At 45.8% G+C, this 27,854-nt stretch overlaps 1 protein-coding gene across 1 annotated transcript; it reads left to right on the forward strand.

The window, feature by feature from the left end:
- The first annotated feature begins 5,410 nt into the window (after nucleotides 1-5,410).
- Nucleotides 5,411-27,615, forward strand: LOC149357713 (uncharacterized). Its single transcript, XM_089576654.1, has 10 exons — nucleotides 5,411-5,586; nucleotides 11,724-11,829; nucleotides 12,400-12,550; nucleotides 12,627-12,688; nucleotides 13,669-13,739; nucleotides 15,115-15,176; nucleotides 20,288-20,350; nucleotides 23,663-23,742; nucleotides 25,614-25,672; nucleotides 27,481-27,615. Coding segments are annotated over exons 1-10 (831 nt in total). The 3' UTR covers nucleotides 27,482-27,615.
- The last annotated feature ends 239 nt before the right edge of the window (nucleotides 27,616-27,854 follow it).

The following is a 27,854-nucleotide window of genomic DNA, read 5'->3' on the forward strand; positions in this document are numbered from 1 at the left end:
GAAGCAGTCAGACATGGAAGATTCCTCACACCCGTACTAACTATGGCCGCCAAATGCTGATGTACACACTACCACATGCTCTTAACTCTTCTGATAACACCTCCAAGTCACCTCCAAGACATTAACACTTACAATTATGAACCCGCAATGTTAGCCCTATCACTTAACATGTTTTTATGATTATGTAAAGCCGTCGCCATATGTATATTGCTTTTCTTTATATCGCTATAGTGAAGTTCGCGGTGTCGTATGTTGTTTGCTGCATCCGGTCGCTTTATGGGAATGCCCATTAAGTCCATTTTTCTTGGGCCCTCCGCACAACCACACAGGAAGGGGTCAGTCAACCCGGCGGGAGAAGAGGGGGCGCCGAATGGCGGGGGATTACAGGAGACGTCAAAATCCCCTCATGGACTCAGTCGTTAGGCGGCATCCTGTGTGCACGTGTGTACGGCGAGGCTGACCCGCGCCACAGTGCGTGGCTCTTTGTACCATGTCTGCAGCGGCATGCTTTGACATATTGTCACGCTAGCTGCAGGCATGAGGAGCGACGACGAGAAACAGATGAGTTGAAATGGCGTTCCTCGAACTTGGCGGCAACCGGACCTTGGGAAAGCGAGTGTTCGTGAAGCTCGCAGCGGGAAAGCATAATTATCCGAAATCGTGATGGTGGAAAGTGTGCATATGTGTACAGTGTCGCGATGAGTTACCTTCTTTCCCCAATCATTCATTGGTTGTGTTATTCTTTCCCCAATTGCTGATTGGTGGTATTTTCCTTTCCCCAATAAGTTATTGGGTGGATGTTTGTATAGTACTTGATTGGTTATTCTCCCACCGAGGGCGGGGACATGGGATTTAAAACCCGCTGCTTCGGCAGGACCGAGGGCTGGTTTCGTCACGTAGAAGTACGAGCCAGTCACGTGTAAATATGTTTTCTCCTTGCTTGTATCCTCCTTTGTGCTTTTAATTGTTATAAAAGTTTAACCTCTCCAGAAGTGTCCTCTTGCAATGTGATTGAGCAAAACGAATCTGCAAGACGTCAAGAATCCTAGAACAATCATCATTAACTAAATTTCCCTCTACGAGATCAAGAGGGAATCCAACTGGCGCAGTCGACAGAATTTGCTACGTCTTCCTGCTCGAGGTATCTGACGGAGGGGCGGAGGATCAAGTCGGTGGACAAGCTGCAGAGCGGTACGTCCTAAAGGAGGAACGTCAGCGTCATAGAGCGACGTTGAAAGCTTCATGAGACTGCTGGTCATTGTCAACGGGACGTAGGAGGCTCAAGTCGGCGAGGAGCTGAAGGAGCCAGGCGACCGACGTGTCGTGGAGGTGCCTAGTCCGTGAGCTGCGGAAGGAACCAGGCGTCCCCGTTGAGGTTCAAGAGAAGAACTAGGAGACCAGCAAGTCAAACGAGGCAGGACAAGTCAGCGAGCTGCTGTGAGAGCCGGGGCTCAACTCAACTCATCCGCATCAAGGAGCCCGCTGTCGTCACTCAGGGCGACGTGACTACCGTGGCAGAGGAAAGCAACCTGCGAGGTAGGAGACCTTTCTGCTTCCTCCGAATTCACCATGTCGGTGTAGTGTTTTTGTGCTATAGATGATAGCACGGAAAAGGGAGATGGCTGCCGTGCGGTACGATCGGGAGGGCATGATGCGATGTTTGGAAACTGAGCAGAAGGCAGAACAGCTGCTTGAAATTGGCAAGTTGAAACTCGAAATTGAACGAGAAAAGATAAAACTTGCACAGATGCAATCTAAATTCAACCAGGGAACGAAATCTGATAGAGGGATGTTATTTGCAGCAGTTCAATGTTTTGACTGCATGGAATTTGGGCATCTAATGATTGACTGTCCGAAATCGAAGCGAGAACAAAGTGTTCCGGTTGTAAGGAGAGAGGTGTGCAAACTAGTAGCCCATGTGGAAATGCTGGTGCCTGAGAGGCTGTGTTCCCAATCGGAGATGATTGTTGAGAAGGCCAGTCAATCAGATAAGACAGAGGACCAGGCATGCGGCGATTTGCGTACCAAAGGTAAGCGTTCTAAAACCTGTGTCGCCTCAGGGACCGAAATAGCGGTTAGGCAGCAGGGCCCAATCGGGTGTGCCGTGCCAGAAGAGATGGCTGAGGGCATAGGGGCGTTGTTCGCGCCTGTGAAGCTCTGCCTGTCAGAGCAAACTGAGATAAAGCAGACCCAGGAGGCACATGAGTGCATTGTTTGTGAACAGGAGTTCAGCATTGGGCCAGAACAGGTTGACGCAAACTCTGGGGCAGCTGTAATGCTCGACGAAGAGGTAGAGCAGGCACGAATAGAGGCAACACTCTTTGCAGGCGAAGGTAAGCTGGCTGCCAAAGATGAATCGGTTAGCCAGCCGGAGCTGACACTCTGCGCAGTGGCAGCAGATGTAGATGATGGTGTAGCGAAGTTGGTAACACCTGAGACGCACTCGCTGTTAGAGCAGACAGAAAGAGAGCGGCTACATCAAGAAATTCAGAAAGCTGATTTGGAAAAGCCTTTAAAAATTCGAGACAAATATGAGACGCCGGTAGAGCTTGAGGCCAATTCGGTAGCTGCAAAAGTTTCTGCAGCAGATTGTGAGCTATCAACGAGCGATGAGGCTGCATTTGATGCCGAGAAAGGAAGGAATGCGCGTTTGTTCGCTGCAATGGTTTTCGAAGCTGATAAGGAACTGCAGGATTGGGATAATGCATCTGTCCCTGTGGGTATCAGCGTGGAGGAGACACAGTATTTTCCATTGCCAGAAGTGCGGCAGCAAGCTGGTGAAGGCAGTTGTCAGAAAAGGCGTGACGGCACGATTTTCTTTGAAGCGAACGTCTCTGGGCAGTTGTACGAAGAGCTAGGGCCACTTGAATCTCGTTGCAAAACTGCATGCGAAGTAGCCGATGGGAGGCCTGAGCATACTGTAAAATTCAAAGAAGTGGAGAATGCAGACGCGAGGGCAGTAGCAATCTTCGTGGCCCGCGAGGAGCAGGTGTGCTCTATTGATCCGACGGCGGCGGCAGCCTTTAGAACCGGTGTTTTCCCGGATAATTCGGAAGTTGGGTCCAGTCATCTGGGCAAGGCTCAAAAGAAACAAGTGTTGTTTCGAGATGTAGGTGGCTAGAATTTATTTCTGCCAGTTTGGGGCACCGATCTGACATGGTGAATTCTGGAATGTGCAGATTGGTCTCCAGCCTTGTGTGTGCGGGTTGAAATATCCGCTGTGTGCGCGCATGTGTGCGTGCTGGTGTACTGACCGGACAGCCGGCGCATGTGTGCGTGTTGGTGGACTGACCGGACAGCCGACATACGCGTGTGTGCGTGTGTATGTACTTTTGTTGTTGGACACCGTGGCTGAACTTTAATGTCCCACTGACAACAAGTGTCTGTGTGACATTCTTGGTTGGGAGGAGTGAAGTTCGCGGTGTCGTATGTTGTTTGCTGCATCCGGTCGCTTTATGGGAATGCCCATTAAGTCCATTTTTCTTGGGCCCTCCGCACAACCACACAGGAAGGGGTCAGTCAACCCGGCGGGAGAAGAGGGGGCGCCGAATGGCGGGGGATTACAGGAGACGTCAAAATCCCCTCATGGACTCAGTCGTTAGGCGGCATCCTGTGTGCACGTGTGTACGGCGAGGCTGACCCGCGCCACAGTGCGTGGCTCTTTGTACCATGTCTGCAGCGGCATGCTTTGACATATTGTCACGCTAGCTGCAGGCATGAGGAGCGACGACGAGAAACAGATGAGTTGAAATGGCGTTCCTCGAACTTGGCGGCAACCGGACCTTGGGAAAGCGAGTGTTCGTGAAGCTCGCAGCGGGAAAGCATAATTATCCGAAATCGTGATGGTGGAAAGTGTGCATATGTGTACAGTGTCGCGATGAGTTACCTTCTTTCCCCAATCATTCATTGGTTGTGTTATTCTTTCCCCAATTGCTGATTGGTGGTATTTTCCTTTCCCCAATAAGTTATTGGGTGGATGTTTGTATAGTACTTGATTGGTTATTCTCCCACCGAGGGCGGGGACATGGGATTTAAAACCCGCTGCTTCGGCAGGACCGAGGGCTGGTTTCGTCACGTAGAAGTACGAGCCAGTCACGTGTAAATATGTTTTCTCCTTGCTTGTATCCTCCTTTGTGCTTTTAATTGTTATAAAGGTTTAACCTCTCCAGAAGTGTCCTCTTGCAATGTGATTGAGCAAAACGAATCTGCAAGACGTCAAGAATCCTAGAACAATCATCATTAACTAAATTTCCCTCTACGAGATCAAGAGGGAATCCAACTGCTATCACTTTTTGTCCCCTGCTGTATTGCTTTGTGAACGGGGTGCTAGCCTTTGTCAAGCCGTTACAGGCTTTTTGCTAGCACCCCGTTGCATCACGAGTTCTGTAACATCATTGTTGATGCTAAAATAAATTTGAATTTGAATTTTGAATTTGAATTTGAAAAGAGTACACCAAATACAGAGTGAATGGCAAGTCGGTTTTGGGGTAACTAAAGATGTCTTGGCTTTGTATGCCTGCCCATACAGGACAGCTTCCTCTCATAGTAGGCACATGCGTTGGTCCTCACGGCGTCTGCGTGTTTACTCTGTGCAAGGGAAATTCCCTCGCGTGACATGGACAAGATCTGAAACTACTGAAGCTGAAGGCTTTAGTAGATGCAAAATCTGTCAGCTTTTTCCCTTACGTACCTCATAAGACAGATTCAAGCGTATACATAGCCCATTTGCACTAATTCTGAGTGCATTTGATTTCGCGGCTTTTGCGTAAATTTATAGCTGTTTGCCGGGACAGTAAATTAAAGTGGGCAAAGTCAAAACAACCTTGCATTGAGCAAATTTTGCACTTTTTATTTTATATGCTGATATCACAACTAAAAGCAAACAGCCATATAACTTTGAATAAAAACAATCTACGTTGTGAATTTTTTATATTCTGGAACCGTTTGAACCCATTTGAACCGGTTCAAACCGGAACGGAATGTCGCTCCTGAGCCGAACCCGGAACTGAGTCCAAAAGGCGTGAACCCGAGCCCTGACCGAAGCCGAAACAAATCCGGTTCGACACCCTGGCACTTACATTGCATAGGCGTGAAGTGTTGGCCGGCTGCCACTTGTCACGTTTCACCTTTACTGTTTACAGGAGCCTTCTTTTCGGATCTCTCGGAAATGAAAACATTCTCCAGCCATTTCGGGAATGATTTGTGCCCGCAACACCCTGACATGTCGTCCCTTTCTTGCGGCCAAGAAAAGTTGCAATAGATGGGAAACAGGCCGCCGAATGGGCAACTGACGCAGGCGGGATAAGGAGCGGGCACAAAAATGGCGCGTGCCCTCGCCGTGGCGGCACTAGGGTTCCTAGTATTTGTAGGGACCCTAGCGGCACTTGCACTGCACTGACCCCCTCAAAGGATGTCCCCATTATCCACGAAGCGGCAGAGGGCGGCGCGCATCGAGGCACCCGACGCGACTCCTTTCATGGCGGGTCGCCGCGCCCGTCGGCAGCAGCCAGGCGCTGGCGGCTTTCAGTTCATCGATTTCGGCGTAGACAATTACGGGTTTGCATCATGCGTGGCTGAACCTGGCAGGTGCCGTTGTCAAACTCACTACGAGACAAAAGTTACCGCAATACCCAAGCTCTGGCCAAATGTTTAGGAGAATCCCCTAGGTGGAAGAGATTTGTGGGGGAGCCGTATATGGTGGAGTAGCCGTATGGCTGCGCTTGGGTGGATGTCAGTCAGTAATTACTCCCTTTTTACTATACCCAAGTTCTGCGCAGTTTCACCGCCGTTTGTCTATTCATAGGGCAGTAGTAAACTATTCAGTGATGTAAAAGAGCAGCTTTCTTATAAAAGGAATGTCTAGAAAGGATTCAGTTTTATCATCCGGTCATGATTGTCCAACGCGCTTGGCAGAGGTACGTTTTGTGAGTGATCCAACATTCCTCATTCGGGAATACCGATGCGGTAATTCAGGAATGCGCCCATACCCGCCACGGTGGCTCAGTGCTTAAGGCGCTCGTCTACCGAGCCGGAGTACCCGGCTTCGATCCCGACCGTGGCGGCCGCGTTTCAACGGAGGTGAAACGCAGAAAACGCCCGTGTGCTGTCTCTCTCTTCTTTCACTCCCACCTTCCTCCCTTCGCTCATGGTGCGGTTCAGGGGCCCGCCGAGATATGTGAGGCAGATACTGCGCCATTTCCTTTCCTTAAAAACCAATTTGCCAATTTGGAATGCGCCCATCCCTTTGAAACCTAGTCGGATACAACTTAAGAAGGCAGCGGCTTTTCCCCACCAAAGAACCCCTCTCGAGCCAATGGCATGGACCGATTCTCATGACCCTGCTATTGTGACAATGCAGGAGCGGTCCCACAAAGGAGAGAGGGGTCTATCCCCGACTATGGAGGGAGAGGACTATCCCCTTTCATCTTCCACTCCCTGTATTGTCACGCTAGCAGGACCATGAGAATCGGTCGACGCCATTGGCTGGAAGGGGGTTCTTTGATGGAGAAAAGCCGCTGCCTTCTTAAGTTGTATCTGACTATAGTATAGGCTGGAAAAGAGCGTTTTTTGATGCATGAGGATGTCACAAAGTGCGCGCATGCCTTATCTTTCTTTTTTCTTCTCCGACCAAATTGGCCACGGCTGGCCACGGCGCCGGTAGTATGCGGGCATGTCGCGACGCAGCGGCGATGACTTTGCCTCCCCCCCGCGTGGGCGTTGACCCCTCGCGACGCTGGGGGGTCAAGACTACGCCGCCCCCCTCCTCAGGATTATCGCCGGGAAGCGAGTGCTTTCGCGAGGGGGGGACGGGAAGCGGCCGGTGAATGCCCTAGCACCCGTCCCAACCTTGGGAAGTTAACATCGCTCCTCGTTAGGACCATACCTTTCCTTCGCATCCCCTTCAGTTTCTTCATGTTTCTTCTCCCCCCTTCTCAACATCTGTAAATCGTTGGTGCACGGGGCCGAGAGGATTCGTTTGCTTTTATTTGTTTTTTTGTGGTTTGTCACATGAACACGGTGGCGGGAAAATCACGACCGAGTTAGTTGGTTTAGAGATTTCGGTGCGTGCCGACGTGTGTAGGGTCAGCCAGGGCAGTGGTCGGCAAGCGAGCCTAGGCGGTGTCTGACGCGTAGAGCGCGGCGACGGCGGCCCCGAAAGACGCGTGGAAGACGCGTAACCCGTGGCCCAAGTTCGCCCGTATCCGCACCCCCCCATCAGCACCGCGCGCTTCCGCAGCCCGACGCTCCCTGCGACCGGACCTTGCCACTACGCAGCTAAGCCACCGATTCTCACCACTCGCTCCACTCTTTTCTTTGTTCTGTCGCTGTTCTCGTCCTATTCTTTTGTACATTGCTTTAATCGTGTAACTTTGTTGTATAGTTCTCGCCCTGTTGCTTTCCTTCCTATTGTTAATAGTTGTTTGTGTTCGATTCTGTGTTTATTCGTGTCGCGTCTCTGTATTGCCGCTGTTTTGTTGGGCCTTGTTTTGTAACTTTTTGTTGTGCTGGTTTGCCCAAGTATAAAAGTGTTTGATAAGTAACCTGCCTACGCCTCATGCCTCCGGTCAACGGCTAATCAGGCGTGGCCCCTATCGCCGGTCAGCAGTCTAACCTCATCTTCCGCACGCGGGGTGGAGAGATTTGTCGCTCCTCCCCCTCCGAATTTACGGAGAGTGCAGTGGTGGGCAGGTTGGCCCGATTAATTATAATTTAGGCGCCAATCAAACATCTAGCCGCCCACCATATCCTGACAGAGGAACATGACCTTTGTATTTCCGCTTTTTTACATTCACGCGGAGGCGTGCTGCGACGCACCATCACGCTGAATATACTTGTTTCTCCCATTCACCCGGTTGATTGATTGTAAAACAGTTTATTCGCCGGAGAGTGCTTGGTAAGAGGTCGCGTTAAGTGGTCGAGACTACGCAGCCATCGACAACTTGTCAGACCGCTCCACTGCCAAAACTTGCGTTCTGGGGTCAGAGCTAGCTAGCACGGTCTCCCATCGCTCGGGAGAAGGAGCGGTAACTAGATCACCCGGAGGTGGCTCTATTTTGCAGTCCCACAGGATGTGATCGTAAGTGGCTCGTTGGCCACAGTGTTTACAGTTTGGGTTGTAAAAATCTGGATAAATGTGCGCGAGGAGTGATCAATCAATCAATCAATCAATCAATCAATCAATCAATCAATCAATCAATCAATCAATCAATCAATCAATCAATCAATCAATAAATCAATCAATCACTTTATTTCAGCTTTTTTTTTACAAAAACTGAGGGCGGCAAGAAAAAAGCAGTCATTACGACCGCTTGACAAGCCTCGCCACCCCTACAAAGAGGCAGTTTGGTAGCGACTATGATGGTTACTTCATACACTGGTAACAACGCAAGGTACACGGAAAGTCAAGGCATGTAAATATATGTATAAAAGGAAATTTTTTTTTTAAATACGTGCATAAAAGAATTTTTTTTTTAAAATACATGCATGAAAGGAAACTGTTCTTATTTTGCATGAACAAGTAGTATTTCCGCACAACAGAATAAAGGTTTTACACAACATTTACGGTTCAATGCAATAGAATTCTATACATGGGTACGCATACTGTGGGACCTAGCTTGCAAACACATTTCGAATAGCCGAGACAGACATGCTGAGCAACGTTTCGTAAAAGGGCGTGTTCAAGTATTTGGGAAGAATGTATTTTAGTGTGGAAAAGCCATAGTTTGTTCTGCATCGTGGTAATGAATAGATGATACGCTGTCGTGTCATGTCCGATGTGGTGTGTCACAATGCTAGAAAAAAATGTGTCGTCTTCGGCTATTATTTTTTTTATAGAAGGATGCAAACCTGTAATCGAACATTCTTGTTACGGGTATCATTCTGTATTGCTGGTAGATAGGACGTGTCGGAGCATCATACGGTACATTAGCAATTACGCGAAGTATTCTTTTTTGCAGTACTAGAAGCTTCTGGATGTTAGATGCTGTGGTTTGTCCCCATACAAGGAAGCAATACGATACATAAGAATAAAAGAACGCATAGTACAGATTCAGCTTAGTTTTTGCGGGTAAAATATGTTTATTCCGCTAAATTATCCCAATATATCTGGAAAGGGATAGGCACACTTTGCTTACATGGGCGTCCCACGACATAGTAGCAGTAAATACTACTCCGAGTAATGTGAAGGTTTCCACGTACTCAATGGGGGCGTTGTCGAAATAGAGTGGTGGCACACTGCCTATATGCTGCCCCTTCGGATGGAACAATAAAGCTTTAGTTTTTAGTTTGTTTATTTTTAATGAGTTCAAAGATGACCACTCAGATAATGATGACAAAACTGTATTTGCGGTGCTAGTTCTTTGATGTCACGTGAGGACAAAAATAGACTGGTGTCGTCAGCATATATGATGTATTTAACTAAATTACTGATGTTGCATATGTCATTAATATATATGTTGAATAGGAGCGGCCCCAGAAGGCTGCCCTGGGGCACGCCGTTTGTGATTGCTAACAAGTCCGAAGAGCTGTGATTTAAAGCAACATACTGGCGACGAGCACTGAAATACGATTGAATGAGACTGAGGGCGTGGCCACGTATACCTTAGTGGTCGAGTTTATTAAACAGAGTTTCGTGATTCAGTGTATCGAATGCTTTGCTAAAGTCTACAAAGACGCCTAAGGTGAGGTGTTGAGCTTCGAAGTTATTTAATATGTATTCTTTTTGATCAAGCAGAGCATGCTCAGTTGATCTATGCTTTGTAAATCCATACTGACAGTTGGCTATTACGCAGTGCTTCTGTAGGAAATTGTAACGTCGATGCATTATTCGCTCTAGCCCCTTGGAGAAAAAAGGTAGTACAGATATTGGCCTGTAATTTCCTAGAACGTTTCTATCGCCTTTTTTATAAATAACCACAACTTTGGCCACCTGCATGGCAGCGGGAAAACGTCCTGTGCGAAGCGCGGTATTGTAAATATGTGTAAGGCATGGCACGATCAAAGGTAGTACGTATTTTACAGGTAAACATTGAATATTACTTGGGTCAAGACTTGTCGTGTTCTTTAAACTTTTGCACACCGAGTAAACCTCAGCTTCGTCGGTTGGTTCAAGAAACATCGATTTGTTTAGCCTGTTGCCCAAAATCGAGACATACCTGGATTGTACTGACTGCTTCCAACTTCAGTGAAATATTGGTTGAAGGCATTTGCAAGGGACGGCCCAGCGATTTCCTTGCCATGCATAACTAGGCTCGCGAGGTCCTGATGTTGGTTATTTCGATTTAGCAGAATATTTAGGCGTCTCCACTTTTCTTTCGGGCTGTCTGAGAGATGTGCATTAAACAATAGTAGGCAGTCCTGGATGATTTAATTTCGCTATTTAAGCGATTCCTTAGCGACTTATAAGTGGCTAACACATCGGGGGCTCTACTTTTTATGAAAGTCGCGAAGAGCTTCTGTTTCTTTTTTACCAGTCGTACCAAGCGAGCAGTCATCCATGGCTTTCGTGCTTTTCTTGAAGGTTTTATCTCAACGATAGGGAAACACTCATTATAAATTGGGAGAAAGAGCCGAAGGAGCTCACTGTATGATTCATCGGGTGTTGTGTGCTGGAAAACAGGATTCCAGTTCACAAGTGAATGGTCAAGGCGGCTTTGGGAAAGTAGCTGTCGACGGACTTTCAAGGCTGTCTTTGCGGAAGGTTCTTTTTGAAGACGGACGAAGATAGGAAGATGGTCGCTAATGTCTGTAGCGATACGACCGGCAAATGACGCATCCTCGCGATTGGTGATTAGTAAATCCAAAGAAGAAGAATGTGAGGTAACACGTGTAGGTCCGCGGATTTCATTTTGGAAGCCAGCTGTTTGTATGGTGACTAACATGCGCTCTTGCACTGAACTGCTTGTGCTCATATCTATGTTGAAATCGCCCCCGATGCACGCCAAGAAGTTTTCAGTAAGAAAAGATAACTCGTGTTCGAAGCTGCCAAAAAACTTGGCTATATTGCCATGTGGGGGACGATAAACAACGCAAAAAGCTTGACCGCCACACCTAACTGCCAGCATTTCTATGTCATCGTTACTTAAGCAGTGATCAGATAAAATGTCACAGGAATAGTTTTCTTTGATCAACATTGCTACGCCTCCGCCCCGCTTCGTAGTACGATTAAGAAAAAATGATCTGTACCCGGGAAGATGGAGTGCGTATCGATCTCGTCTGTAGACGACGCCACGTAACCTCTTGTTCTTTCGTCAGGCTTTTGTGCAGAGGGGGGAAAATTCTCCTCTCTAGTTTAAAATGATTGGTGAGATCGCGATATGTGATCATAGAGTCCTTTGTGAAATTAAGCGACCCAGACTCATCCCCTGCCCGGTCGACGAAATCTTGGGCTTTATTGTGGGCCAACTCGTTCCCCAAATTCCCGGAATAGGCTGGGACCCATATCAATTCGGAGTAATTTGGTGAGAATTTGGCTTTGACGCCGGCGAACCATTCAAACTTCGCGCCCATGTTTTCGAGCAGGGAAACGTTAGTGCAGGTAAAATAGAAGAGTTTCGGTTCTGCATTCGTAGAAAAAATGCGGTTTTGAAAACTCACTTTTGAGTGTTTGCTTGCATCAGCACACACTGTAGACGCAAAATGGGGGAATATTAACGATAAGCTCGGCAAATAGGTTTTTATTTGGTGTTTCATGACAAGACGGCGGAATACCATTTATGGAACAGGCAACCATGTTACCTTGTACACGCTTCCACATCTTCCACATGGTGTGTGGGGGCGGCGGTTGAGGTTTGCATTTCGAAGGGTATCCGACTTAATCGGGCATTCACGGTAAGTCTACACGATACTGTTTTGTTTGCCTTGTGTGTTGACCGTCTGTTAGCAGTACATTGCGTGTAGAACGACTTTCTGCGCAGTGGCAGCCCTTTTATTGCGGTTTTTAAAGTGCGTTAGGTGCAGAAGCCATTCCGCTCTCTACCAATATGCCACGTGTCTGGGCCGTTCTGGTTTGGTTTATGGCAGTTTAACATCCCAAAGCGACTCGGGCTATTAGAGACGCCTAGTGAAGAGCTCCGTTAATTTCAACCACCTGGGGTTCTTTAACGTGCACTGATATCGCGTAGTACACGCACCTCTAGAATTTCGCCTCCATCGAAATCTGACCGCCGCGGCCGGGATCAAACCCACGTCTTTCGGGTCAGCAGCCGAGAGCCGTAACCACTGTTCTGTTTTGTGCTTCACGGGCAGCAAGACTAATCGGTGGAGAGCTCCTGATTACAAGGCCCTTCTGCCGCGCCTTTCGCTGGTGTCTGCTTTTGTGTGCTGCATGCTAGAGACGCGTGGACAAAAATTCCGATCAAGATTGGATTGGATTGGAGTAAACTTTATTTGTGCCTGCAGTTGGGCGCTCGCGCGCCCCGACGAGGGCCTACGTCGTCTACGAGGCTGCCGTTACTCGGCGCGGGTCTCCGCTCGCCGTTGCCGGCTCGCTGGGTCCCTGCCTTTCGAGCGCCCCGAGGACCTGCTGGACGGCCCATAGCTGTTGGTCATGGTCGTTGCTCTTCGCTGCTGCCTCCAGCCGCGGCGGGATTGTTCCTGATCTTGCTTCGTTTGGATTTCTGATGCAGTCCCACAAGATGTGCGTGTGATCTGCCGGCTCCCTCTGGCAGACTCTACACGTATCGGTCGGGTAGGTCTCGGGGTACATGCGATGCATCAGTCTCGGGCTCGGTAGCGATCAAATGCCGCGAATGTCGGCCAAAATATATTTACCTGTATTTACCTGGCGAATCTGCAAACGACAGTCGCCTTCTGATGTAGATTCTCTTTATTTTAAATCTTGCGTTTTTGTTTGTTCTGACAATGAAACGCTGTTTTGCGATATATATTCGTCACAATGTTTTGTGCGCCAAGTACACCAAAACCATTAATGGTGTACTTAATTGTGGGTAGCTTTGTCTGGAGCTCAAAATATGTGAGTAACAGTTTTTTTGGCTACATACATGCTCTGATACAGCATTTTTTAATGAATTTTCAAGGTATATAAGCACCACTTTTGTGCATAATATGATAATCTTTCTACAGATATCATGCAGCTGGATGTGGCCCTCCATTTTCACTACATTTTTTAATGACAGAACTTTGCTGTGAGGTGAACTAATATTCGGAATTTCAAGTGTGTATCCAATATATGTGTTGCATGGTTGAAAATCATTTGGATAAATTTATACTTGAGAACTTCATAGTTTTGAGTCGTGTTCAAATACCACGCAGACTTTTATAAATCTGATCTTGCCATTGCTCAATATCTTTCCAAATCATCTGAAGATTGGGTTTAAAGTATTAAGGTACAAAAGCACTCTTTTCTTCTCTTGTCTGTCATTTCTTGGTTGTACTGACCAACTTTGAACATAGGTAGGCTTTTTGGACTCATTGCGAGATTCTGCGAGTGTTTTTATTTAGTGAAATGTGCCATGCGAAAGGTGGGATTTTCAAAGATCGTTTGCGTGGCCTGTGACACTTCAACTAGACAGCCTTCGGCAGTCATATGTGGTGTATTGATAGTGGGCTTTCCTTTGTCTCAGTTTGTGTGAACGTTTGTGTGTTTGTGTTTGTCACTAGCTCTTGTGCCGCAGATTTAATGGTCCTGTGCTCTAAAAATTGTTGCAGCCGTCGCCCACACCAACCTCGTCACGTGCAGGGAAGGCCGGAAGAGGCGCAAAGCCCGTCGGTGTGAGTAGGTACAAGCGATCTTAGACGTGAAGATGAAGTTGAGCAACGATTATTTGAGGTCTCTCTGCCGGTACTAACAATGAAAACATCTAAAAAGGTCAAGGATAGGTCAGTCCTTTCAGTTGTTGAAGCTTTGGAAGGTTATCTGTCACTGACACATGTAATTTTTAACACCACCACCCGAAAGAAATTGCATTTTTTCGGCTTGAGTCCACATAGACCCTTGTTTAGGGCCATTTTCAGCTCTGAGTCTAAGGAATTATCATGGAATTTTGCTACAAGAGATCTTTGTAGTCTCAAAAGGTGCCCTTTTCTCTGGAGTAACTGATTTTTATTGACTCTTCAGCAGCACAGTAGCTGAGCGAAATCGCCTGACTTATACCCCTGTCAGACTAGCAAATTTAATGTCATTCTCATCGAATGACATTAGCTCACAATGTCATTAATTGGCTGTTACATGGGAAGATTTAATGTCATTAGATTAACATTCGGCATCAAATGAGTTTATGGAACTCATTCGCATTTGATCTCGATCCGAATGCCTACTCTGGACACCAGATACGCAGCAGAAACAAGCGATGCGAAAAAATTGAGTGCACTGCCAAAGTTATAAATTGTATTTATTTAGTTCTGCTAAAAAATGTTAGTTTAGGTGCAAACTGTTCACATCAGAGGCTGCTGTGGATAGCTATTCCTCTCGGTCTTGGTCTCAGCAGCAGCCATCGGCAGTGGCGAGAGTGAAGCAGGGATTTCCCGCAACCGTCAATCATTTTGGTTGGTGTGTTTCTTGCTGGTTGGTGTTACCTGCTTATTTAGCTCAGAAGTACTTGAAGATGTAGTAGAGTAGTTCACCTTTTGGAAGTCATTTCCACGTTGTCAGCACTTTCATTTGTTTACATTTATCGAATGTGTGGTTGACTTTGTACTTGGCTTGGCTTGTGATGGATGCAGTGCTGCAAATTGGCCTGAAATGTTATTTTAAGCTTATAATATTGCACAGAAATGTTCTTACCCGCTCTTGAAACACTACACAACAATTTCAAACGTCTTCATATGCGCTGATGTCTTTCAATTGCGGTATTTTTTTTTTCACTGATTGTTGCTGACATCATTTTCGAATTACATTATTTTTTGCCGTGTAGCACCGAGAGGGACCGAGTGACATTCGACGGACGGAATGCCATTCGGTTCGAGTGACATTAACTCTGCTATTCTGACAGGGGTATTATTTTGTTGAAGATGCCTTTTCTTTCAAATTTTTTTTTATTCCGAGTGCTTTAATTCTTTCTATAAGACCCGCCAAATACGATAAATATTGAAATGGCTTGTATTTGAAACTTCTAAAAGAATTTAAAACTTGCACCTCTGTTTCTTCCTTTTCAGCTCCCCTGCAACTGAGAACCCCTCAGTTTTTCATGTCGGCTTATCTGTCCTGAACTTCGGAGGTGAGTGTCTATCAAATCATTTGTTTCCTTCTTTCAGAAGGATGCAGGTGACGTTTTATTAAACACTAGAGTGCAAATTTCTCTGGGAGGCATTCGAATCGGATAAGATGGGCAGCAACAGCCTAAGACCTTTATTTCTGTGCTTACCACTCTTAAGCCGAACGGCGTGAAGACAAGCGCTTCCTAGATATATGTATTTCCCGTACACGTTTTAAAGGCAGAGGATGGTCATGTACTCAGTTGTCAACGTATGGAAACTTCCCGGTTGAATTAGTGAATTGGCATTCTTTTTCAACTTAGACATGTATTGAAAGATCCATTCAGACTTGACTCTGCTATTATGTCAAGCGCTTAAAAATCCAAGCTGATGGTCTGCTGGACCTGCATACATGCTGCGCTCTCCCTGGAGGTTGGGGAACAGAACCTGAAGTTTGGCTGTGCGAATAAGACTCCTCTTTTTTTTTTCTTAAATAGCTACAACTACATGCATGCCATCTGCATGGTTCCATGGAGCAACCTAGACGCACCGCTGCCATGCATCCTGCAGAGGACTGAAACCGTGCTGAGTGTGTGAATCAATAGAATAAACAAATTTGCAGTTTCAGCATATAAATGAAAACAACAGCACACAATGAAATACCTGCTTAACACTACCTCTTATTACCCACGAGATTTCATTTTGTGCGAGGGCACATGCTTTTTGGAACCAAAGTTTTTTTTCTTTTTAACAAATATGCAGTGTTATGACATGTGTTTGCGAATCGTAAAAAAGACTACGCATGTGATAAAAATACGCAGTGTTATGGCACATGTTTGGTAATCGCAAAAAAGGCGACGCATGTGATTTATGCCATTTACAACAGCTGTTGCCACCCATCCACATGGCAAGTATTTATTTTGTAGCTCATTGAGACAGGCCTTAGTGCAGCCGACGCATTACTGACAAGCTGTGTCATCTAGCTAAACAGCATTCTGCCTAGAATAAAGCAACTTCGGTAGCTAAAAATAAGGGAATTATGCTGCACTCCCGCTGCACCAGTCTGCCTCCTGCATGCAAAAGTTGCTGCTTTTCCTTATAACATGGATGCTTGGGAGAGGAATATGACAGACCTATGCGCAACTCAGGGAGCTTACACAGTTTACAGTTTGCACTCTGCTCAACAGGTGGCGTCACTGGGGCAGCCGTCATTTTTTTACCTTCAGAGCCGTCGTTGACAAGAATTGTGTGCAGTGCTAACAACTGCTCTGCAGCTTGTATACAACTTTCAGGTGCGCTTTTAGCACCAGTGTTTTGGTGCATACGTGAAGGGTATTTTCGAAGCAATGTGTAGGAAGGTAGCGCTAATTTGCCTCTGACCAACTGGGGTAGTGGTGGTGGTGGTGGTGAAACATTATTACAGCCGATACAAAATAGCAACCCAAAGCCGCCCCTCGCATAAATGACAGCCGCTATGCCTTGGGCAGCAGGCAGCGTCTTCAGCCAGCTGGAGGAGCTTGATCTGTATCCCTGGGTCGGAGCTGTACATAAGAGCCTCCCAGTGATCAGAGTCGGTAATGAAATGACTCGCGGGTAGATACTGTCGGCAGTTCCAGGTCATATGATTTAGATTGGCTTCACTATCACAATTTTTGCATTTGTCAGAGAGAGTCCCTCCGAATATAATCTACACAGTTGCGGATTTGGATAGGTGTTAGCTTTAAGTTTACGCCAGGCTTTGACCTGTCATTTGGATAGTGTTTTTCTGCTGGCGGAATCTGAGTCTTGCAAGCCTGTAGTGCTGGAGGATTTCTCTGAGAAAACATGGTGGGACAGTCCTCAAGCTAGCTTATGAGCCGCCTCACTACCACCAAAGGAGGCAAGAGCAGGCGTCCAGATTAGGCGAAAGTGCCGTGTGGGCCGAGAATTTTGCAGAATCTGTGCTGCTTATGGGGAGATTCTTCCCAGCATGTAGTTACGTATCGCCAATTTTGAGTCGCTGACAATGGTTTCTGTCGAGGTTCCCGTAATGGCTAGAGCAGTGGCTGTTTCTTCTCCAACATGTGTGGGCTGAGTGTGTACAGTGCCCCGTTTATTAGTGTGCCATATTCTGTGTTGACCACAGCTACCATCTTGCCACCTGGGGTATCTACTGCATCTACATATACTACAGAGGTATCATTAAGAAAACTTTTGCCCGAAGGCTTGGATCTCTCTGCATGACTTTGAAATTTGGGTACATGTTCTGAGGTATCGGTGGGATGACCATAAGCTGTCGTGCATGTTTGGGAAGGTTGGTGCACCTTTTCTTGTTTGTATGTTGTACCTAGTGTGGACAGACTGCGTCTTCCAGTTGGTGTGGCCGATAGCCGTTGGTATTGTGAGATGGTGACCCCTTCAATAATCTCACTTAGGGCTATATGAAGATTGAGTCCTTACAGTCGCTGTGTGGATGGGCAGCCGAACTGCTTGTTTGACGCATTTTCTGATTATGGCTTCCACTTTCTCTTCTTCAGTTGACTTGAGATATACGCAAGGGCATGTGTAGGCTATGCGGCTGATCACAAAGGCTTGTACTAAACGGAGAGTATTGCTTTCCCTCATGCCCAAAGGGTGGTTACTAATGCGGCAAATGAGTCTCATAATTTGCTGCGAGGTTACCTGAAGTTTTTGGATTGTGTTGCCATTGAAGCCGCGTTCCCACAGCATTAGACCCAAAATATTAATTTTGGGTATTCAGAGGGTTTCAAATGAGCTAGTTGGTAGTTAACATGGTCACACATAACTGCGCCTTTGAAAAGACATGGGACAACACAAGGACGACACAAACACTGGTGGGTACTTGAGGAACGTGGACTCTGCGAATAGTGAGTTCTATGGCCGGTGGGGGTTGCGCAAGGAATCTAATCTGGTTTTGCAGAATACGAGAAGTTCAGATTTGGTTGGAGAGGTCCGCAGTCCCCTGGGGTCCACATTGTTCCCCACAATATCGGTTGCACGCTGGGGCCTCTCCTCGATTTGGGCATCACTGCCCTCAATGGTCCACAAGGTGATATTGTGGAGGCTATAGTGGACTTTCGGAATCTGCGCTAATTGGTGTGGAAGTTTCAGCTTTGCACCGTTGAAGAGAAAGCGTGAGAGGACCGCTCACTGCGGGGTGCCCTTGTTGCCGAGGAAGAAGTCATTTGTGTGGAAACCTACTACTGGAAAATAGACCTTTCTCCCCGAGAGAAAGTCACGGATATAGTTGAAGGTGTGTGCTCCCAGCTCGAGTTCGTGAAAGTTCTCCACGATTGCATTATGTGTGACTCTATCAAAGGCCTTCTCCAGGTTGAGTCTGAGAATTGTTCTCATGTCCCATGGTTTAGGCTCAATAATCTGATCTCTTAGCTGAAGCATTATATCCTTCGTAGAAAGTTTTGGTCGGAATGCAGTCATGGTGTGGGGGTACAGCTTGTTCTCCTTAAACCGGTTGAGGCAGGTCTGAACTACGTGCAGCATGAGCTTACACACAAGACATGAGCAAAACTGGCCAGAGATTCTCAAGGTTGAGGACCTTGCCTGGTTTTGGAGTGAGAATGATCTTTGCCGCTTTCCATGTTTGTTGGATTGAGCCCTTCGACCAGCATTTCTGCATGTACTCAGTTAGGGAGGGTAGAGACTCTTCATCCAGGTTATGGGGGATCTTGTTGGTAACCGCATCTGGGCCAGAGGTGGATTTGCAGCTTAACCTCGCAGTGTTCGTCCTAACCTCACCTATAGTAATGGGGGAGTTGAGCTGCGTGTTTTCCGGACCGCCATAATCTGGGAAGCTTTGGCTTGGAGCATTGCCAATATATTGTCTTCAGGTTCAAGGAAGCAGTCCTCTGGTATGCCTGCATAGGCACGTACAAGCCTTTGCAGGTTCTGCCTGTGAGTGGTCTTGCTACCTGTAGGGTCAAGTAGATGATGGAGCAAGTTCTAAGTATTAGAGACTCCCATATTGCGATCCATGCGGCTGCATATTTCCTCCCAGTTTTGCTGTGCAAGTTTAGCCGCGTGGTCCTCGATCTCCTTGTTTAGCCTAGCTATTCTTCTGCGCAGATTGTGGTTCCACCACTGAATTAATGTCCCACGGGTATACCGTGGGACATTAATTCAGTGGTAAATGGACCTCCAGTACATCTGCAGCCATGTAGCGTCTCCGGAGCAGCCAGTAAGCAGAGCCGCCGTTGCATTTGCATTACAGTATCTCTCTGCTTCTCCTTGTTCAAGTTCAGTAGGCGCCACCTTTGGTTGCCCAGTTCACTACCACTTTGGTTTTGCATCAAATAATAAGAGAGGTGCACTCAGATCTTAAACTTTGAAATCTTAGAGACTGAAGTAGAATGCTTGTGGTAGAGTTGCCTAAAGAAGCTGTTTCCAAGGTGGAATTAGTAATTAGGTTGCAGCATAAAGTGGTCCTTTCGGTCTTTGCAAATTCTGAAACTCTGTAGTGACCGTTGAAAGATACAGTGCTGAGCAGCTGCTGATTATTCGCAAGATTCTACTGCAGCTTGTCACGTGTGTTGACCATGCTCAAAGAAATTTACTGGCCCCCTCTGGTCAGCCAAAGGGTGCAGTGTCTTGTGCACTACCAGGCTTTTTGAAGCACCGCACAGTATTTATGCCTGATGTCGCCTCATTCTTGATTTCAGCTAAGGTGATGTTATTTTAACACGTCACTAATTGAAAACATGCAATGTTTAGCCACTATTTTTCTGCACCAAACTCGAAACCTGCCTCAGTGCAAGCAATGGTGCATGTACTAACTACTCATCAGCAATGTTGCTGGAGGACAACAGGTGTACAAGCTTGCAAAAACTTGATCTGTAATAATCATCTACTCCTGTAGAGCTTAACATACAGTCTGCACTCGGAATATAGTAGGAAGCATATAGAGTACGGAGTAGCAATTGGCCTTCAAAGGAGGCCCTCCAACCAGAGATGGTAGCTTAATGTTTTTAACCCTGTGTCAACTACTTGGATTTGTATTAAGGGTGTTCACAGAATAGCTTTAGTTTCGTCCTGACATGACTGAAATGTTGCAGACAATGTTTATTTGATGCTGTGCTCACTGACTCTGCCCTGTTTATGTGTTTGTTTACATGTTTAGGTGCTCTTACCATGCGGAGATCGACAACCGGCACTCTGCCCTTGGAGAGAGCAGGAGGATTGGGTAAGGCATTTTTCTTAATTTTGATGTATGGCAGACAACAAAAACAAATTGAGTTTAGCATCATCATCATTCTGACTAGGCTCACTACTGGGCAAAGGCCTCCCCGTGTCTCTCCAATTAAGTAGAGTTTCTTCTTTTTCCAGCCGGCCATGTTTACTGTGACCATGCCTCTCCTAACATGCCCATTGCACCTAAATGTCCAGTGCAACCTGAGCATCTGCCTGGCATTCCCAGGGGTGCCAGTACCAGGGTTTTTAGATCTGGGACAGCCTGTGTCGGGTACATTTGCAATCCTCCATGTAGTAGGACGCATCGAAGTGGAGGCTTTCCATGCATGCTTTGCACGCTCCCTGGGACTTGTGTGCCACTTGTGCAGTTGAAACCTGTGCCATCGATGTGAAATGAAACGTGAACTGATTAACTAAAATGGGAACACAAAAACATCAGCTGCTGCAGAAGAAACATGGGCCGGATCTATTAACACTTTCATGCACCCGTCTTTGAGCTGGCAATGGGAACACAAAAACATCAGCTGCTGCAGAAGAAACATGGGCCGGATCTATTAACACTTTCATGCACCTGTCTTTGAGCTGGCGATTTGAAAACCAAGAGCTAATATTTAGCCTTGCTTAGTTAAATAATCACTGCCTCGTTTGTTGCGAATAGCTGTGTTACAATGGGAGTCAAGCTGTTATCACTCTCACATCTGCTCGTTCGGTGTAAGTCAGTCACTGTAGGAGCTCAAATTCTGATTCATATTCTCCTCATCTCTGCCACTTTAATCCACTCGGCTTCCAATCTCCTCCCTGTCATCGCAAGGATTTCTCCTTTCCACTTGTGGAACCATAGTCGGAAAAGCAGAATAGTTTCATTAGTTTAGAAGGAAGGGTGGGGAGGGAGAGCTTTTCATTAGTGCACTGATCAAGGTGCTCCGGCATTCTGTATGCACATGTAGCCTCGACACGATACTGCGCGCCACCTCATTCAGTGCAGTCTTGTTGCTGGCCGTGGAGACAAAAGCGTGAGTGATGACGTGCACGCACAGTGATGGGTCCCCTGTAGCAAGCAGCCAGTTGAGGTGCAAGCTGAGCCTTGGTTTTTGTAAATAACATGCTCGGATGCTCTCTGGAGAGATGTAGAGACGCATGATGATGATGGTCATCATTGACAGCCAGGTTTTGTCTGCTACGGGACAGGGACCTTTCTTATCAGTCTCTAATTAGCTGCACTCTGGGCCAGCTACAGCCACCCTCTCCGTGTAAATTGCATGATCCCACTGTCGCTGGGCACTAGGATGCCATGCCCTGCCACGCCTGTATTCTTTCACTGCAGTGAATCCTGCTAGCCGGAATGACCTTTTGCCATTTTTTATGCATACCCCTAAGGGAGGTAAAGGAGGACTCTGCAGAAGAGTCAGGCAACGCGATTTTTCCTTTTGCACTCTGAGCTGTTTTTGTTTGGCCAATAACAAAAAAAAATTAATTAAAAGAGGCACTATTCCAGATGTTGACGAAAGTCATTCCACTTTATTCACTGTGTATAGTCTGCACAAAATACTATCACACTCAGCAGCATCACTAAGTTGCTTACAGGTTTCTGCTCCTTCAAGAGAATTGGTACTGGGCTCTCCTTGACTTGCTGTGGCATAAGTTAACAACTTTTTTGTATTTTTGTATATTTAAAATTTTTGTATATTTCGGCAACCTTCTGTGAAATGCTTTTAGGTTGGCTTCTGGCAGTCACTTTGGAGTCAATCCCAAATACTTACCTGGATTGCTTTACCTTTAAGCTCAATGTTCAAAAAACTGGTTCTGCCTACTCGTACTCTTGTAGCTTTTTTGCAGTTTGTTGTAATATTTTGGAAGCTGTGATTTCCGAGCGGCTGAATGTTAGTGCGAGTTCAGGATAGCCATGGTCCGTTTCTCGACTATTCTCAATAGCATCGTCGCCGCCATTTGCCCATCTGCTGGAGCCTGTGGCAACCGGCCTTCATCGCGACGGCTGACGCTGCATGTACTGTTCGTGCTCCCAATGCATCAAAGTGCCCAACGGGCCTGCGCCCAAATTGAACAAATTTATGATTGACAGGGGCACAGGTAGAAGACTGGACTGCGCAAGGTTGCGAGACGCAGAGTCTTTGTCAGCATGGAAAGCACAGCTTCTTTTGAAGTTCCTGGATAACTGACAATGTGCAAGTCGTGGCTATGGCTCAAGTTCACCTTTACTACTGAACTTGTCACCATCCGTACGCCTATTCAGTGGTTTAGCAACATTGTTTTGCGGTTCCCATGTATTTAGATAAGGTCACCGGAGTCGTAGATTCCACTTACAGAAAAAGACGGCTTCTGTTCAATCTAGTCAGAATTTTCATGAATTCGTAGGGAAAGAGAGCTCAAGAAGACTTTTCTGCTCTACAGCTTTACTTGCGAGTAATTACGACAAATAGTGCTCACCTAAATTTATCTTTGTAAGAATTCCCAACTAATAAAATAAGACCTCTCTTATGCTAATTTTCTTGCCGGCATTTTCAGTGCTGGTGGTTAAGTTGCTTTGGTACTCTGAGCTGTTTTTGTTTGGCCAATAATAAAAAAAACTAATTAAAAGACGCACTATTCCAGATGTTGGCGAAAGTCATTCCACTTTATTCGCTGTTCATAGTCTCCACAAAATACTATCACACTCAGCAGCATCACTAAGGAGCTTACAGTTTTCTGCTCCTTCAAGAGAATTTGTACTGGGCTTTCCTTTACTTGCTGTGGCATAAAACGACTTTCAATCGACGATTTGTACCTCCCTCTGCATTCCATCTCCACTGTTGCTGCGTTAATCGACCTTTAACTGAGCGCAATGTCAGGACCGGGAAGAGTAACCTGCTGGCACCTGGGTAGAGCGGAAGACGTGCTTCTGGCACAGGGAGCTCCTAGTGGGGATGACATAGACTTTGGACATCGGTCACAGAACGAAGATCAGAAATGCACCTTACATCATCCTGATGTATGTGCTAGTGAAAGCATTGAATACATGCTAGTGAAAGTGTCAAATGATGGTTTTGGCAATGAGAGGTTATGATTAATTTTATAAAATTCTAACGTCTGACATTCCAGAACTTGAAGCTCGTTTTAATAATATGCCTCACATACACTGAATTACCCAGCCTGCAAGCATAAAGAATTTGCACGCCTAAATTCACACCCTATTTTGGCATCATTATGAGAGGCTTTCGATGTGTGTGTGTTGCAGGGTAGATCTCCAGCCATGGGATATATGTGCTGCTTCAAGAGGATTCTTTGTCGTGTGTGTTAATTTTTGCAGGTCTCGTGCAGAATACCTGCGTCATGTACAGACAAAGGTCAGGCACATGCATACATGGAGGATGCACAAGGCCTGTCAGAGTGAGTTGATCAAGTTGTTTTGGACGCATAGAAAGAAAGAAGGGAGTTACCGCACTGGGTGTCGAGCTCTAATTTCTGAGTGTAAGGTTCGTATTCAAGCCTTGTGGTTTTAGTCTAGCTTTGGATGCAGAGCAGCATTCCTTTGCAGTTCGTATGCCAGATCGTTGCAGAGATTTTAGAACCAGCAAACAAAAACTAACTGCTATAAGAATTTTTCTACTTGAGTATTTCAATGCCTTTTTTTTTGTCGCATTGGAATAGGAAAAAATTCATATATTCTTTTCTCAAAATGCTTGCTTGGCTCTCTTAATTTCACAGAGCACAGGAAAAAGTTCCTCCTGATAGACAAAGTTTAGCTTCCCTCTCCATTTTTACATACTGAGAAATTACATGGGAATTTTTTTTTGTTGGTTCCTGCAGTGTTTCATGTAATTAGTGAGCTCAAAAACACTTGGGTTAGTATAAGAAGTGCGCGAGGTAATCGGCTGCTTTAATTAAAGATGTGCATTAGACGCTGTAACAATACCATGGCGCAACACTCGCAGGACGGGGTCATTTTGTTTCTTCATGCGGTGTTTATGTCGTTGCACATGGGCAGGTGTTTGTGATGTAGTGTATTCTGAGTTTTCCTTTGGTATCTATTTCTATGCAATCTAGAGAGTCTTAAAAAGAGAATAACTCACATTTGACACACAGGAAACTGTGTGCCAACTGTGACTGCCCAGGAAACACCAGCAAGCAACTGTTGGGTCAATAGCGAAAGCATGCGTTGGCACATACGGTATGCATGCATAAGTCCAGTAGGTTCTAACACCGGATTGAACAATGGTGTAATTAGTTGGAATGATAGAAAACTTACGTCAATGCAGGAATGATATAATTTGATTACAAAGCATTGGCTCCATGTAGGCACCTCAACTTATTTAACTGACCTTTGAAAGATGGAACCTTTTTATGGAGAACACCATGTTGAAAGCTGGCTTCTATCGGCAAGGTTTTCCTTATTTTGAACCGTGATACTGAAACAGTGATTGGCCATACGTGTTTCCATTAACTGGTAAGTTAACATTTTTTTAGTGTCATTTTTAATGTTATGGGTAGGAATCACAAGCATTCTTAACCATAATGAGTGATTATTACATATTATTGCCTTATCATTTGAAATGGAGACAATCAGTTAAGAGGATTAAGTGAAGAGAAGTATTTGCACCCTGAAGAATAAATCACTGTTCGAATGCAATAGACGTGAAAAGGGCATTATTCACAGCGCTAATTTTTCCAGTCGAAGAGTTGGGTCCAAATAGGTTTGAAATGTGGAAAGCCATGGTTTGCAATGGTATGCGATATGAGAATGAAAGAGAGAGAAGCAAATCAATTTTAATACAGGAAGATGAAAACGCCTTCAGCTTTGAGACCATAGCCTGCTAGTGCCTGCTTAGGGGCTTAAGTTATCAGCGTGTGACTTGGAGTCAAAATTGCCGTCTAGTGTGACGCAAAAACATTTAATGGTGTACTTAATTTTAGGTAGGTGTGTTCGGAGCTCAAAATATGTGAGTAAAAGTTTTTTATGTGCTGCATAAATGCCCTTGTACTGGATCCTTTAGTGAATATTCTAGGTGAGCACCACTTTAGTGCATAATATAATATTTTGACAGATATCATAATCGATTGCAGCTGGATGTGGCCTCCATTTTCACTACATTTTTTAATGACAGAACTTTGGTGTGGGGTGAACTAATATTCAGAATTTCAAGTGCGTATACAATATATCTGTTGCATGGTTGAATATCATTTGAATGAATTTATATTTGAGAACTTACATCTTTCCATATTCCATATTGATATTTCCATCTCCATATTTCTATCTACAGTGCTTCCTTCACGTGGGTGTTTCGTCGTGTTCCGGCCGACGACACTGGAAGAGTTCTTGGTGAGGTCACAAGTTTATTTATAGAAGCACTTGGAATGCTCATTCAATTTATTTCACATGAAACTGCACAGAAAACACCACCAAACAACTGTTGGGTCAATAGTGAAAGCATGCGTTGGCACATAAGGTATGCATGCGTAATTGCAGGAGCATCCAAAACAGGATTGAACAATGGTGTAATCAGTTGGAATGATAGAAAACTTATGTCAATGCAGGAATGATATAATTTGATTACAAAGCATTGGCTCCATGTAGGCACCTCAACTTATTTAACTAACCTTTGAAAGATGGAAGCTCTTTATGGAGAACATGTTGAAAGCAGACTTCTATCAGCAAGGTTTTCCTTATTTTGAACCATGGTACTGTAAGAGTGATTGGCCATACGTGTTTCCGTTAACTGGTAAATTGACCTTTTTTTTGTGTCATATTTAGTGTTATGGGTTGTGGGGTTTAAATGGGGGAGATAAATACGTATTCCCCGTTTAAGCGCGGCTGACACAGTTCAAAACCGCGCGGACCCCACCCCGTGGTCGCGTACGCTACTGAGCGCAAGCCGACCACGGCAGGCCTTGCTCTGAGGGAACAAAGGAACGACACACTGGCTGACACAAACAAGGCATTTATTGCTATAACAACAATAACGCCAGCTAGCAACAAAATACACTGAGGAATCTAGGATGTCCGACTCACCAGCACGGCTACGAGCGAACGTCCGCCCATGGTAGGGCAAAGGGATAAACTCTGAGGTCGAGCGGGACGGGCTCGGCGGGAGTAAGTTCCGACCAAGAGGCGCCCGTTGACGAAGAGCGAAGCTGCGAGGGAAACGTCTGCTCGCTTCCCGATCCCAGAGAGAAGAGCCCCGTAGCTCCCCGCGAGCGCGCAGCAAAACGCCGTCCGTGGCGCTGGTGTCGCTGCGACGCAAGCGCCCTCCCCTGTTAGTGGAAAGTCACCGAACCAAGAGGAGTGCTTTGCGGAGGAGCTAACCACAGGGAACTAGCGCGTTGAGGGAAAGCGAACGCAGGGGACGAAAGCGTCCCCACAGGGTAGAAATCACATGCACGCCTAATCATAATGAGTGATTATTACAAATTTCCGTATAGTTTGAAATGGAGACAATCAGTTAAGAGGATTACGTGAAGAAAAGTATTTTTACCCTGAAAAATAAATCACTGTTCGATTGCAATAGGCCTGAAGAGGGCATTTTTCATACCACTAATTTTGGGTCCAAATTGGGTCCAAATTGGTTTTAGATGTGCAAAGCCATGGTTTGCAATGGTATGCGATATGACAATGAAAGAGAGAGAAGCAAATGATTTTTAATACAGGAAGATGAAAATGCCTTCAGCTTTGAAACCATAGCCTGCTAGTGCCAGCTTAGGGCTTAAGTTTCCAGTGTGTGGCTTAGAGTCAAAATTTATGTCTAGTGTAACGCGAAAACATTTAATGGTGTACTTAATTTTGGGTAGGTGTGTTCGGAGCGCAAAATATGTGAGTAAAAGTTTTTTGTTGGCTGCATAAATGCCCTGATACAGCATCCTTTGAATATTCATGGTAATCACCACTTTTGTGCATAATACGGTAATCTTTTGACTGGTATATTAATGAATTGCAGCTGGATGTGGCCCTCCATTTTCACTACATTTTTTAAAGATACAACTTTGGTGTGGGGTGAACTAATATTCGGAATTTCAAGTGTGTATACAATATATATGTTGCATGGTTGAAAATCATTTGAATGAATTTATATTTGAGAATTTACATCTTTCCATATTCCATATTGATATTTCCATCTCCATATGTCCATCTAGAGTGCATTCGTCCTGTGGGTCACTATTCGGAAGGCAAGACTCGGAAGGCAAAGCTAATCGAGAGTGCAAGCCATAGCCTACTACGTCGCAGTGCAGAATGGCTCGAGTGCGGCTCCCGACATCAAGAGGAAAGTGAGTTTTCTTATTTTCGCATTCATTATCTGCCTCAACACATCATTTACTAGTGGTTCTGTGGAAAGTTTCGAGGGATGGTGATGCGAAAGGGTTAGGCAAGGCAAGCAATGCCTAAAGCTTACTCGTATCTTACTGACCTGTGTCACAGTGGCAGTAGTTATGCGTTCGGCTGCTGAAAACGAGTTCGCTATAGTTCGATCCCGGCCTCAACGGCAACATTTTGACGGAAGCAAAATGCG

The sequence above is a fragment of the Amblyomma mixtum genome, chromosome 3 (genome assembly GCF_055824585.1).
Source record: "Amblyomma mixtum isolate Tamu chromosome 3, ASM5582458v1, whole genome shotgun sequence".
NCBI classification, from domain to species: Eukaryota; Metazoa; Arthropoda; class Arachnida; order Ixodida; family Ixodidae; genus Amblyomma; species Amblyomma mixtum.

What these genes read in the sequence shown, in the direction of transcription:
- LOC149357713 (XM_089576654.1), top strand. Translation starts at nt 5,411, where the DNA reads ATGTCCCCATTATCCACGAAGCGGCAGAGGGCGGCGCGCATCGAGGCA. An exon ending in GCCCATAGCTGTTGGTCATG is followed by an intron (nt 12,551 to 12,626) that starts GTCGTTGCTCTT and finishes TTTCTGATGCAG; the next exon opens with TCCCACAAGATGTGCGTGTG. An exon ending in ACTCTACACGTATCGGTCGG is followed by an intron (nt 12,689 to 13,668) that starts GTAGGTCTCGGG and finishes AAATTGTTGCAG; the next exon opens with CCGTCGCCCACACCAACCTC.